This window comes from Myxocyprinus asiaticus, chromosome 26, assembly GCF_019703515.2.
Source record: "Myxocyprinus asiaticus isolate MX2 ecotype Aquarium Trade chromosome 26, UBuf_Myxa_2, whole genome shotgun sequence".
Taxonomy (NCBI): Eukaryota; Metazoa; Chordata; class Actinopteri; order Cypriniformes; family Catostomidae; genus Myxocyprinus; species Myxocyprinus asiaticus.
The window spans coordinates 15368391-15383172 of record NC_059369.1 but is presented as its reverse complement, the minus strand read 5'-3'; the positions used below and the strand labels follow the sequence as shown (position 1 = coordinate 15383172).

Sequence of the window (14782 nt, the reverse complement as noted above, 5' to 3'; positions counted from 1 at the left end):
GAATCATGGGGGGAGTTTTGTTGTTGTTTGTGACATTCGCTCTAATAAGCTGATCATCTGTTACCATGTTTTCACCGGCACTCCTCAAACCATCAGATTCATCCGCACAGAAGAGTAGAGCCAAAGCCCGACTGATGTAGTTATCATAACAATGTTCCTCCACAAGTAACTTGCAGTTCTAGTTAAACCACTAGAGGGCCAAAAGTTAAATAGTGTAGCTTTAAACAGACAAATGATTGTTTTTGTCTGACTGCAATTAAGTTTTTTAAAGTGCATATAAATGTACTGATTGTTAAAACATTCAGATTCCCTAAAGCCTCTGTAGAGGGAAGGCAAGATGAAGTTTGCTCTTGATGTAAATGTAAATAGATTTTATATAAACACAGAGATAACACTCACTCCTGGAGAACTCGTCCTGCGCCGCCACTGTCCCCTCCATCAGGTTGGGTTTGATTAGTCGTGTACACAGACCATCAGCATCTTTGGTGTAGTGCTGAAAACACACACGTACAAGTTAATATACACTGTGCATCTTTGCATCTTTGAACACAGTTGTCAGAGAGCAGAACACAAGAGAGAGAAAGACAGACAGGAGAAGTGAAGGACAACAGCCCATGGTACATGGGAAGTATGTTGGGAGAACTTGGGGCAGAGTTCAAAAGAGAGAGAGAGAGAGAGAGAGAGAGAGAGAGAGAGAGAGAGAGAGAGAGAGAGAAAGAGAGAGATTTCTCTTCATGACATCATTGTCTGAATCATTTTAAATGATAAAACACTCATATTATCACCCAATAATTGTGTGTGTGTGTGTGTGTGTGTGTGGGGGGGGGGGGGGTTGTTACAGCGAAAATGTGTAATTTGTTTTATGTTAAAAACTTGCTTGTAGGGGGCTTGGGTAGCTCAGAGAGTAAAGACGCTGACTACCACCCCTACTTATAGTTGACTCTGCACATTAAACTGAGATACAAGCAAGTTTTTTTTTTTTTTTTCTCCCCAATTTGGAATGCCCAATTCCCAATGCGCTCTAAATCCTTGTGGTGGCATAGTGACTCGCCTCAATCCGGGTGGCTGAGGACGAATCTCAGTTGCCTCCGCGTCTGAGACCGTCAATCCGCGCATCTCCACAACATCCACGCATACTCTCGTGCCCCACCGAGAGTGAGAACCACATTATAGCTACCACGAGGAGGTAACGTGCTCAACAAACCACGTGATAAGATTGGCGGTCTCAGACACGGAGGCAACTGAGATTTGTCCTCCGCCACCCAGATTGAGGTGAATCACTATGCCACCATGAGGACTTAGAGCGCATTGGGATTTGGGCATTCCAAATTGGGGAGAAAAGGGGAGAGGAAAAAAACAAAAAAAAAAACCTTGCTTGTATCTTAGTTTAATGTGCAGAGTCAACTATAAATAAACAATTTAAAGGTTGACTTCTAAAAAAAAGTGTAAACACATTGCTCTGTTTGTTTGAGTGGCTCAACATGTCAACTTCTGCTCAACCAATGGTGTGATTTTGGGGCGGGACTATCTGTTCGAATGATCAAAATGAATGGGGAGTGTTCGGGAAACCTTTCTGAAAACAGACAAAGCCAACATACTGGCCACGTGCACACTACAAAGTTTCGGAAGTGACAACCACATTTAAATGTGGGAGTGAATCCCCTAAATTTTCATTCCATGTGTGTGTGCGGAATACAGGACTGACTCCTGCAATTGCGATGATTGACAAGCATCTTGCGCCTGTGAACAAGGAACATGAATGCCACCAGCTTAATCCATTTTGTGCTCACTATTTTTAAGCAAAGAAAGATGATTATCCACCAGAGATGTATTATCATCCGACAATGTTTAGTAAGCTGCTGTCAACAGAATTGCAGAGTTTTGTTTTTGCGTATCTAAGCGGCTGTTGTTAAACAGCGCACTCTCTCTGGACTGTAATGTACGGGTTACCCCGAGACCGCAGGGCTGATGAGATAAAAAACAGTGGAGAGAGTGACTGGAAGTATATGAATGAATAAAGACACATGCCTCTTTTTACTTGATTTACACCAGGAGAAGACAGGCACATCTCACACAAACTATTGATCATGTCATTAACAACTAGTTCAGTTCGGTTTCGTATTCACTGCGTGGATTTTCTGGAAATGCGGTTGTCACTACCTAAATTAGTAAGTTCGGTTGTAGAATGCTGTTGTCACTCCCGAATTTTACTGAACTGTGTGCGTACAGAACAGGATTAAGTACTAAAAGGTGAACTGACAGTCTAATTTAGCTGCAGTGTGTACATGGCCACTGTTATTCTAGACTTTGTTTAGGGTTATTCCAAAGTCCCTAGCTACATCAACCACATTCAGCACGGACCTTAAAATTGTTCTGACTCCTGTTTCTATTTCTTTTCCAACTGACAGGGGTAACGGTTTTCTCACAGCAGAAAATCCGAAAAATCCTATTGACTTACATTGACTGAATGTTCAAACGGGCCAATGGAATGCTCATTAATTCAAACTCCAAATGTCTAAAAATTTTAATGTAAACAAACATACACAAGGCCTGCCATATCATGGCTTTATTTTACATCCGTCTCTTTTTGAAAATGTTATCTGAAGGTCTACTTGACTGATTGTCTGTCTGTCTGTCTATCTATCCACTTAACCTAGACTCTTATAACACACATGCCTCTAGGGGGCAGTACATTTATTAACACTCCCAAAAATCACATTTATGAGTCAGAATACACACACACACACACACTCACTCATGAAGTGACGTGTGTGACACTGATTCGTCAGCAGCTTGTAGTGACATGCCGTTGAGTAAAACACAAGGAAAAGAATGAGAAACTCGAGAATGTGAGGAATTGTGTTATACATTCAAACATAAAGTGTGTGACCTAAAAACGGCACGCCACACACACACACACACACACATAGCAACACAGACACAAACATACACACACACACCTCAACCAGCTGCATGAGATTATCAAAGTACTCCTCCTCATCGATGGATAGTTTTCCACTGTGGTAAATTATTCGATAATGTTCCACCTTCCCGTCGCAGCTAACACACAGCGTGTAGTCGCCGGGGTAGTTTGTGCTCTCACGCACCAAGAACAGTCCCGTCTCAGGAGGATAAAGCAAACGCTCTGCCTGTTCACGCGTGATCTTACCATGAAACCATCTGAGAAGAGAGAGAGAAAAAGATTAGAAATCAGGTAGGATTGAGATAACCTTGGAGGAGCTTGACGAGATAATTAAGTCCCTACCTACTGGCAAGGCTCCGGGGCCAGATGGTTTTGCTGCAGAATTTTATAGATCCTATGCTACAGAACTGGCTCCACTTTTGTTAGAAGTTTATACTGAATCATTAAAGCCCGGATCAGTCTGATTCTTAAAAAGGACAAAGATCCTTTGTGTAAAAGTTACAAAGGACAAAGATCCCGAGTGTAAAAGTTACCGTCCAATCTCCCTGATCCAACTAGATGTAAAAATATTGTCAAAAATTTTGGCTAACCGATTAAGTAAAGTTATGACATCTCTTATACATATAGATCGGGTGGGGTTTATTCGGGGCCGTAGCTCTTCAGATAACATCAGGCGTCTCATCAATATCATGTGGTCAGTAGCGAATGATCAGTCTGCGGTCGCTGCCATCTCACATGACGCCGAAAAGGCGTTTGATATGGTAGAATGGGATTATCTTTAAGATTTTGGAAATGTATGGGTTTGGGAGTACATTTATTGGTTGGATTAAGTTACTTTATAAACACCCTGTAGCAGCGGTACAAACAGATTGATTAATTTCAGATTATTTTACTCTGGATAGGGGAACTCGGCAGGGCTGCCCTCTTTCCCCTTTATTGTTCTGTCTTGCCCTGGAACCATTAGCAGCTGCGATAAGAAAGGAGGATGATTTTCCAGGGGTGATTGCAGGAGGTGTGGCGCATAAGCTTCTGCTTTACGCAGATGATATTTTATTATTTGTCTCTGAACCTACTAGATCTATGCCTTGCCTCCACAGAATTATTAATTCCTTTCCAAGTTCTCAGGATACAAAGTTAGTTGGTCTAAATCCGAAGCTTTGGCTTTGACAGCGTACTGTCCAGTAACAGCTTTCCAGCCGGGTGCCTTCCAATGGCCCAAACAGAGCATTAAGTATTTGGGGATTTTATTCCCAGCAAATTTGTCTGATCTAGTTAGTGTCAATTTTGACCCTTTAATAAAAAGATTTGAGCGATGTGGGCAGGTGGGCTTCATTACATTTATCGATGATTGGAAAGGTTAATGTTATTAAAATGAATTGTATTCCAAAATGTAACTACCTGCTACAGTTCCTACCTGTAGATGTCCCCCTCTCTTATTTCAAGCAATTCGATAGCATAGCGAAGTCCTTCATTTGGAATGGTAAACGTCCCAGATTGCATTTTAATAAGTTACATAGGCCGATTGACAAAGGAGGGCTAGGCCTACCCAAGATTTAGTTTTATTACTATGCGTTCAATCTCAGACATTTGGCTCATTGGTCACTTCCACCTGAGAGAGCAACTCCCTGGTTTGTTATTGAACAGGCAGTTCTTGCCCCTATTTCGCCATTACAAAGCATCTCTATCAAACTAATTGGAAAAGTTGTTACATCCCGTTATTTCGCATTTACACTCGGTATGGACTAAAGTGTCCAGATTGTTTAAATTGGACACTTATTTAAATGTTGCCTCGAGCATATGGCAGAACCCAAGACTATGTATTGGTAAGTCAGAGTGGATTGTGAGGGGGGTTGCTACACTTGGTGACCTATATGAAAGTGGAGTGTTGAGATCGTTTGAAAACTTGGTCCAACATTTTGGTATCCACAGACATCAGTTTTATAGGTATTTACAACTGCGCCACCTGCTTTGTACTATTTCTGGGAGTAGCACACACCCCCCTGAGGAGGCAGATGCTTTGGGAGAGTTGATTGTGGCTTTTGGAAAAGGTCATGAGGCATCAGTGTACTACTCCCTGTTAATTCAGAGTCTGAGGGATGGAGCTTTAACTTCTATTAAGAAATTATGAGAGAAAGATTTGAATTTGGTATTGGAGGATGGAGTGTGGACTAAGATTCTGAAAAATGTCAAGTCTGCATCTAGAGATGCAAGGGTTCGCCTTATGCAATTTAAGATTTTACAAAGATTTTATTGGACCCCCTCTAGATTATATAGGCTTGGTCTTAAAGACACACCCACATGCTGGCAATGCCAATCAGAAGTTGGAGACATAGCCCATGTTTTTTGGGGATGTGTTAAGATCCAAGATTTTTGGTTAAAGATTGAGAATTATTTGCATGACATTCTGGGCACTCAAATTTTACTTTGCCCCAGACTTTGCATTTTGGGCGATGGGGAAGTTATAAATTCGGGCGACAAATATATAAAAAAATTGGGTTCTGACTGGTGTGATGATCAGTAGACAAATTATTTTAAGGGGATGGAAGTCAGACGGAGCGCCACCATTTCCGGAGTGGTGTGCGGAGATGTGTAGGGTGGTGGCTTATGAGAAGATGTTAGATAGAAGGCTGGGGCGGGAGGACTTATTTTTCAGGAAGTGGGGTAGGTATTTGGCAGTTTTGGAGGACTCTAGGGGAAGGGATGAGGAGGGAGATGTTTAGTTTAATTATATATATTTATTATATATATATATTTTTTTATTTTATTTTATTTTTTTTTATTGTTTGTGTGTATTATTTTATGTGACCACAGGGGTGTTCTTTGGGGTAGGGTGGGGTTGGTGTTTGGGGAGGGATGTTAATGAGTGTTAAAAGTTCAATGTTGATTCAGTGTGTATATGTTGTGTTTTTCTCTGTTGTGCTTTCTCTTTGAATCAATAAAAAATGTTAATTACAAAAAAGAAATCAGGTAGAATTTATAGTTTTGAGCTTTGTGAGTCTTATTTTGATTCAGAGAGATTCTTGATTTAGGAATCAAATGTGTCAAAGAAATGTCTTTTGGGCTTTTGATGGTCCAATTTCAGATTTGCCTGTTCCAAAACCGTTCCTGTATAAGTTGGCGGTTCTTGACTAGAATAAACTGCACTGGTGTACCAGAATAATTAACATATAAAAACACTGATGCCAGTGATAAAAATGAATGAACGTGGTACAGAGGTCAGAGGTCATATATAGGGGGTCGATCAGAATAGCATTTGGAGATGATATTCTTCTCATCACAATTATACAGAGCGGTTATCTAAGTTACCATAGACTTTGTCAGTTCGAACCAGTCTGGCCATTCTCTGTAGATCTCTCTGAACAAAACGGTGTTTCCATCCACAGAACTGCCGCTTACTGGATGTTTTTTGATTTTGGCACCATTCTGAGTGAATTCTAGAGACTGTTGTGTATGAAAATCCCAGGAGATCAGCAGTTACAGAAATATTCAAACCAGCCCATTCTGGCAGCAATAATCATCTATGCGATAATCTAATCAGCCAATCGATTGGCAGCAGTGCAGTGCATAAAATCATGCAGATACGGGTCAGGAGCTTCAATTAATGTTCACATTAACCATCAGAGTGGGGAAAAAATTTGTTCTCAGTGATTTAGACCGTGGCATGATTGTTGGTGCCAGATGGGCTGGTTTGAGTACTCTGATCTACTTCAAGTCTGTTTCCCACTTTCAGTCTTTGCAGTAGGCCTACTTTATATTTATTTTTTACCAATTCATAGTAGCCTATTATTGTCGTAAATAACTGCTATTTCTCAACAGTTTTGCAAGTTTCTGATGTGGACGTGACTCACCAAATGCTTATTGTGAGCCGTCTGTCTTTACTTACAGAAGTCACATCTGCAGCAGCTGCATAAATGTATTTACACAGCAACAATCGAGGGAAACAATGTATCATGCGTGCGAATATTATATTTGTGGAAATAACATTGCTGACTGTATTGATAAGCTACAGCTGCACAGCTGACAGCGCACTGACTGTTAAGATGTACCAGTGCGGTTGCCAGATATGAAATCCGGGAGTCATTATACATGAATAAGACACTGCATTTCTATTCTTTAGTGCCTACCATCAGACCTCTTCGTGACGCGGTCCATTTTTAAAGTATCCCAAAAACACAACCTGCGATTCTTTGATTTTAACAAAGAAGACGCGTTTGCAGCTTGCATCTGCGCTGTTCAGAAAAACAATCAAGTTTCTCACTTGACTGACAATAATTTTTTTCTTTATGCCTTATTTTGTGGTCATTATGAGAGAAGTATTCTAACAAAATTTAATTGTATTCTGAATACAGTATATTATATATATATATATATATATATATTATAATAATATATATATTATACACACAAACACACAATTGAAGCCATTAAAGCTCATTTTTTAACCACTCCACAGATTTCATATTAGTAAACTATAGTTTTGGCAAGTCGTTTAGGACATCTACTTTGTGTATGACACAATACGTTTTTCAACATTTGTTTACAGACAGATTGTTTCACTTTTAATTGACTATATCACAATTTCAGTGGGTCAGAAGTTTACTTACACTAAGTTAACAGTGCCTTTAAGAAGCTTGGAAAATTCCAGAAAATTATGTCAAGCCTTTAGGCAATTAGCCAATTAGCTTCTGATAGACTAATTGGCTATTTAGAGTCAATTGGAGGTGTACCTGTGGATGTATTTTAAGGCCTACCTTCAAACTTAGTGCCTCTTTGCTTGACATCATGGGAAAATCAAAGCCAGCCAAGACCTCAGAAAAAAACTGTGGACCTCCACAAGTCTGGTTCATTCTTGGGAGCAATTTTCATACGCCTGAAGGTACCACGTTCATCTGTGCAAACAATAGTATGCAAGTATAAACACCATGGGACCACGCAGCCATCATACCGCTCAGGAAGGAGACGCATTCTGTCTCCTAGAGATGAACATAGTTTGTGCGAAAAGTGCAAATTAATCCCAGAACAACAGCAAAAGACCTTGTGAAGATGCAGGAGGAAACAGGTAGACAAGTATCTACATCCACAGTAAAACGAGTCCTATATCGACATAACCTGAAAGAATGTTCAGCAAGGAAGAAGCCACTGCTCCAAAACTGCCATAACAAAGCCAGACTACAGTTTGCAAGTGCATATGGGGACAAAGATCTTACTTTTTGGAGAAATGTCCTCTGGTCTGATGAAACAAAATTTTTTACTGTTTGGCCATAATGACCATTGTTATGTTTGGAGGAAAAAGGGTGAGGCTTGCAAGCCGAAGAACACCATCCCAACCGTGAAGCATGGGGGTGGCAGCATCATGTTGTGGGGGTGCTTTGCTGCAGGAGGGACTGGTGCACTTCATAAAATAGATGGCATCATGAGGAAGGAAAATTATGTGGATACTGAAGCAACATCATGACATCAGCCAGGAAGTTAAAGCTTGGTCGCAAATGTGTCTTCTAAATGGACATTCCATTAGACGTCAGCAAGTACTAAGAAAAATAATTTTTCCTCAATCACCTTCCATAACAATCTACAGATCTGAAATGTAGGTGGCGCCCTAACGCAGCTGAGCACTCACACCACAGACATCCAGTCCATTTTGGATTGCATGCATGTTCCCCATTGTTTCATAGAATATCTCGGCCTCTGAATGGACTAGAAGCTCAATCTAGTTGTCATTGGAAGGCTGAGATTCTCATTTCATCATCAATATTTGATAACATATTTTGCAGATGAATTGTTTATCATGCTTCTTCTGCTGGACAGCAAATTTTTTTCTGGACGTCTAAGATTACATTTTATTATTTACCCAAGCTAGCTCACAAATAATTAACAAATGGCTCGTTTCGAAGTAAAAACAATATTGATAATCATTTGAATTATGGTATTAGGACAGTCTGCACTGTCAAATTCCTGAGAACAAAAGCTTTCATTTGATTTATTACTATTCTATTTAAGTGCTATGTGAAAAACTTTAATATTCACATGCATATTTCTAGATCACCTTTAGGTGGCGCTCATTTGCAAGGCAGAGGTTTTCAGGCTTAATTTTGTTATTTTATCTAACATAAAGGCAAAAGTGATGGTATTCTGTGAAAAAGGTCAGATTCTAAGCTTTCTAATGGTACCACATACCATACCATAACCATACTTATGTATCCAGAGACTTTTACAATTTAAGTGTTATCACACACTTCTAGCCCCATGGTCCGCAGTGTTTAAGAGGTTAAATTAATTTGTGAGACATACACATTTAAAATGTACAGTCTTTCTCTTCCGAGGAACATTATCTTGTCCACATTGTTCATCTTGTTCACATTTTGGCCAATTTTTGTGCTCTCTAAAACAAGAACACCCAACCCCTAATATCACCTGCTAATGACTAGAACTCCTCCATGGCCGGTAACTTTGCCATGGCCGGTCCCAAGCCCGTCTGCGAAAGGAGAAGGGTTATGCATGAGGCCAGCTGCCCCACCATGGAAAAAAATATAAAAAATAAACAATTCAAGCTACAGAATCGTCAACCAAAATACATCCAGACCTTGGGGAGAGAGGAATCTCCTTCACGGAGATCTATGACGCCTTGTGGTAAAAGACAGAGATTTATGGAAGCCACAAAGCTGACCTCCCTGCTCTCGACCAGGACTATCGCCATCGGGACATGGAAAGTGAGGACAATGTACAAGACAGGCATGACAGCCCAAGTGGCAGCGGAGAGGAAAATCTACAACCTCGCTCTGCTTGGCATCAGCGAGACCAGATGGACACAGTCTGGACAGAAAAAACTGGGAGGAATGCTGTTGTATTCTGGACACGAGGAAGAGAACGCCCCACACACACAGGAAGTAGCACTTATGCTATCGCCAGCAGCCAACAGAGCTCTGATTGGATGGGAAGTCCACGGTCCCAGAATCATCACAGCGACCTTTCGCACAATGAAAAAGAGGATCAACATGAAAGTTATCCAGTGCTATGCACCTACAAATGACAGTGAAGAAGAGGAAAAAATCTTTTACAAGATTTTACAAGATCTTTTACAATTTTACGACAGACTTCAGTCCATCCTGGAGAAATGCCCTGAGACAGACATTACCATATTGATGGGGGACCTCAATACCAAGAGTGGAAGCAACAACATCGGGTACGAGGAAGTTATGGGCAACCATGGCCTTGGTGATATAAACGAAAATGGTGAAAAGCCATTTCCCACACAAAAAAATAAACAAGGCAACGTGGGTGTCACTGGACCAGATAGACCATGTCTGCATAGCCAAGAAGTTTCAGAGGTCCCTGCAGGATGTGAGAGTGAAGAGTGGAGCAAATGGGGCTTCAGACCATCACCTTGTCATGGCCAGGATGAAGCTAAAGCTAAAGCAAGCATGGATGGAGCTGACAAACCGACGCTAGCGATATAACACCACCCTCCTCAAAGATGCACAGAAACAGAGTGAATACTCAGTCAACTCTCAAAAACAAGTTCCAACTCCTGCAAGAACTAGAGGACGACAGAGACCCAGTAGAAAGTCAGTGGGAGAAGATCAAAGAAACAGTGACATCAACCTGCCAGGAGGTACTGGGTCCCAAGAAACACAAGCACTAAGAGTGGATCTCCACAAAGACTCTCCGCCAAATCCAAGAGAGAAAGGAAAAGAAAGCTGCAGTCAACAACAGCCGAACAAGAGCAGAAAAATAAAAAAGCTCAGGGCGAATACACCGAAGCCAACAAGGAAGCAAAGAAGCTTAAGAGCAGACGAGCGAAGGTTCATCAATGGCCTTGCCACAGAAGCCCCGGAACAAGCAATCATGGAAACCTGAAAGAACTCTACGACATAACAAGGAAACTCTCTGGTATGTACAGCAAGCCAGAAAGACCAGATAAAGATAAAGCTGGGAAGACAATCATGGGCAACAAAGGCCAACAAAGAAGATGGGTGGAGTACTTTGAAGAACTGCTTAACCAGCCTGTGCCACAGTCTCCACCAGACATACAGTCAGCCAACAGGGACTTCCCAATCAACTGCGGCAGACCAACCAAGGGAGAAATACGGCAATCCATCAAACTGAAAAATGGAAAAGCAGCAGGACCTGACAAAATCCTAGCAGAGGCACTAAAGGCAGACATTGAAACATCAGTAAATGTGCTCTAACCCATGTTTGGAAAGATCTGGGAAGAGGAAAATGTTCCATCTGACTGGAAAGAGGGATATCTCATCAAGATCCCCAAGAAAGGTGACCTGAGTAACTGTGCAAACTACAGAGAGATAACTCTTCTATCAATCCCAGGCAAAGTTTTCAACAGAGTCATCCTGAACAGAATGAAAGAACCAGTTGACGCAAGTTCCGAGATCAACAAGCTGGCTTCCGCAAGGAAAGATCCTGCACAGACCAGACTGCAACACTGCGCATCATCATTGAGCAGTCGATGGAATGGAACTGTCCCCTCTATGTTAACTTCATAGACTATGAGAAGGCATTTGACAGTGAGGACAGAGAAACCCTTTGGAAACTACTTCACCATTACGGTGTGCCAGATAAAGTTCGCTCTCACCTTTTCTATTCCTGCTGGCTAGAGCTGCACGATTAATCGTTAAAAGATCACGATCTCGATTCAGACACCCACGTGATCTCACTTCTAAATGACAACGATTCTGCAAAGTATATTAACGTTCCAATGGCATGCCTTTATAAAGCGGTCAAATATAAATGTGAAATTCACTTCGATGCGTTTTTAAAAAAATTTATATTTTCAACTTTATATGGCATCTACAAAACACAGCGCTCCTGCACATGCAAAGCACAGTGTCCAGCACAGTGCTTTACAAACTGCAGGGTGTTACCATGATTAACTAGTGTTACGGAATATCTGCTCAGTTCAATATTTTAATAGCCACCGATGCTAAAAAAGATACCGGCAATATCAATATCTGACCAAATTCACTACCCGTGCGCTGTTTGATTACAGTCGGCTGCTTTTCCACACTCACATGCATGTGTTTGCCCGTGTGCTTGTGTCTCGTGATGAATGCAGCACTTCTGCATGAGACTCTGCACTGTTTTTAATCAAAATACCCCTCTTTAAGTGATATTAAAGTAAACACATCTGTTAATGAATTACGAGAGCGTAAACAGACGGGATTAAATCTGCGCTGTCTTGACAAGATATTAAAGCAAACACAGCCGTTAATGTATAAGCAGAAGGGACAAATTCTTCAAAATGTTAGATCTATGCAATGTCTAAATGCATATAAGCTGCATTCAGTCTGTTATATGCATTTAGGCATTCTTTTTTGTCATTAACAATTTTTATTGATTCCAAACTCAAATCAACACAAACAGCACATGAAAACACGGAATCAACTTTCATCAATTCTTTAATGATTCCGTATAAACTTCTAACAAAAGTGGAGCCAGTTCTGTATCATAAGATCTAAAAAATTCAGCAGCAAAGCCATCTGGCCCCAGAGCATTGCCTGTAGGCAAGGCCTTAATTACCTCGTCAAGCTCCTCCAATGTCATCTCAGAATCAAGATAATTTATTTGCTCCATTGTCAGTTTAGGGAGTGCTAATTGTTCCACAAAGTTTCCAATATCTTCCTCAGTAGATGAAGACGTGGAACTATAGAGATCAAGATAGAATTCCTTAAAAGCATTATTAATAATCAATGGCCGAGATAAAAATTTCACCACCAGCAGATTTCACAGAGGGAATGGTAGAAAAGGACTCTCTCTGCTTTATATATCTAGCCAGAAGTTTTCCTGCTTTGTCCCCCGACTCAGTATGGCTGTCTTGCCCTGAATAGCTAAAACTCCACTTTCTGCGACAAAATAGTAATATATCTATATTTCAATCGGGTCAATTCCCTGAGGCCATCAGACGACATCTAACTCCACGAGTTCTTATGCTTTGGATTTTTTTGATGAATGAGGCATACTGTATGATCCGACCCCTAAGAACCGCCTTAAGTGCCTCCCAAGCCACGCCCACAGAGGATACTGAGGACCAGTTGGTCTCCATATAAACATTGATTTCAGTCTTTAACATTTGTTGAAATTCAGGATTTTGCAAAAGGGATACATTAAAGCGCCAACTATATGATTTATTTTTCTCCGTATGTGGAAACACCTCTAAACTCACCAGGGCATGATCTGAGACTAAGATATTTCCAACTGAGCAATCAACAACAGATGAAATGAGGGACTTTGATATAAAAATATTCTATTCTAGAATAAATCTTTTGGACTGATGAAAAAAAAAAAATGTATAGTCCCTACCAGATGGGTTCAAAGGTCGCCAAATATCTGTAAGACCAAGATTTTTACACATCCTGTGAAGCGTCAATGTTGCTCTAGGGGGCTTACACACTTTTGCTTTACTACGATCAAGGACTGCATCCATCAAAAGATTAAAGACTCCTCCCAATATTATATCATGAGGGGTGCCAGCGGCTTGCAACATCCCTTCAAGATCTATAAAAAAAAGCCCTGATCATCAACATTAGGTGTGTATATATTGGCCAAAATAAGACTTTGCCCCTGAATTTCCGCTAAAACAATGACTCTTCCTAATTTATCTTGCTCTGTTTGAGACATTTGAATTGTAGATGTTTACTTATCAAAGTAATGACTCCCTGCTCTTACTTGAGCCAGCACTAAAGAAAATATGTCCACCCCATATCTTCCCAAATTTTTCAGCTTCCTGCAGGGAAAGATGCATTTCTTGAAGAAACACAATATTTCTTACATTTAAGAAAAGAAATAACCTTCCTTTTTATGGGGTGCCCCAACCCATTCACATTCCACGTGGAGAGAGACAATCCACTCATATTAACATTTGACATTTTGATATACTAGAAAAAATAGATTGTGTGTCAAAAAATAAAATTATAACGACCACATTCCGACATTAGTGCAACAGTCAAACCCCGAACTTCCCCCAGAGCCAAACAAACAGAAAAAAGAAAAACGTGCGCATTAACACCGCTCACAACAGCACCAACCAGCATCCATCCCTCTAAACTCAAACAGTCCATGTGTGCCTACGAGAGCCCCCGCGACAACTTTGCCGTCGGATTGCTCAAGTCCGGTGCTTCTATAAAAATTTTGTGAGACAGAATTACACAACAGAAAATAATCTATAAAACAAACTCCAGTGAATAGGAGGCATAAGCACAAAGAACATGTAGATCCCTGCACATAACTGTTCCGAAGGTGTGTTCCTCCACAAAACAAACTCCAGCCGCTAGGCAGAACCAGCACTAAACAAAAAAGGCACCCAGTTTCCTCAGACAGACAAGTGACTGTTCAGTGAGTCAGGCCCACTCAGCTGCATCGAGAGCATCACCCAATATCCTTCTTATTCCATTGACTTTATTAAGGACATCGCTTGCTCTGGGCATGTAAATGTTTTGCGGCCATCCTTAGTATCTATTCTCAATTTGTCTGGGAACATCAGTGCAAAAGCAACCTTCTGTTGATGTAAGAGTTTCTTGCATTCCTTGAATCGATCACGTTTCTCTCGTCGAATTCACAATGTCTGGGGAAAAAGAAAATGTTGTAGTTCTTCCAAGAAAGCCTTCCTTTATTCCTCGCCTCACGTAACACAAGATCTTTATCAGATGATCTCAGATCTCCAAGCCGGAACCCTGTGAGCTCGCTCGATTTCCAGCTTATGGCCTGTTATGTCAAGCAGACTCGGGAAGAGCCTGTCTAGGAATTTCACCATATCTCGGCCTTTCTCGTCCTCAGGAATTCCACTTCAGTACAACTTGGCCTCAACATCCACAGGGGAAAAAACCAAGATCCTGAAGGCAAATACGGCCA

At 40.9% G+C, this 14782-nt stretch overlaps 1 protein-coding gene across 1 annotated transcript in view; it reads right to left on the bottom strand.

Moving 5' to 3' along the window:
• Positions 1-14782, bottom strand: part of LOC127417205 (tyrosine-protein kinase CSK) — a 45613-nt gene that overhangs the window by 6699 nt on the left and 24132 nt on the right. Inside the window, exons 5-6 of the mRNA XM_051657047.1 lie at positions 2961-3180; positions 400-493 (exon numbers count right to left, since the gene is read on the bottom strand). Coding sequence (XP_051513007.1) covers positions 400-493; positions 2961-3180 — 314 coding nt within the window. The remainder of the gene's footprint in view (positions 1-399; positions 494-2960; positions 3181-14782) is intronic.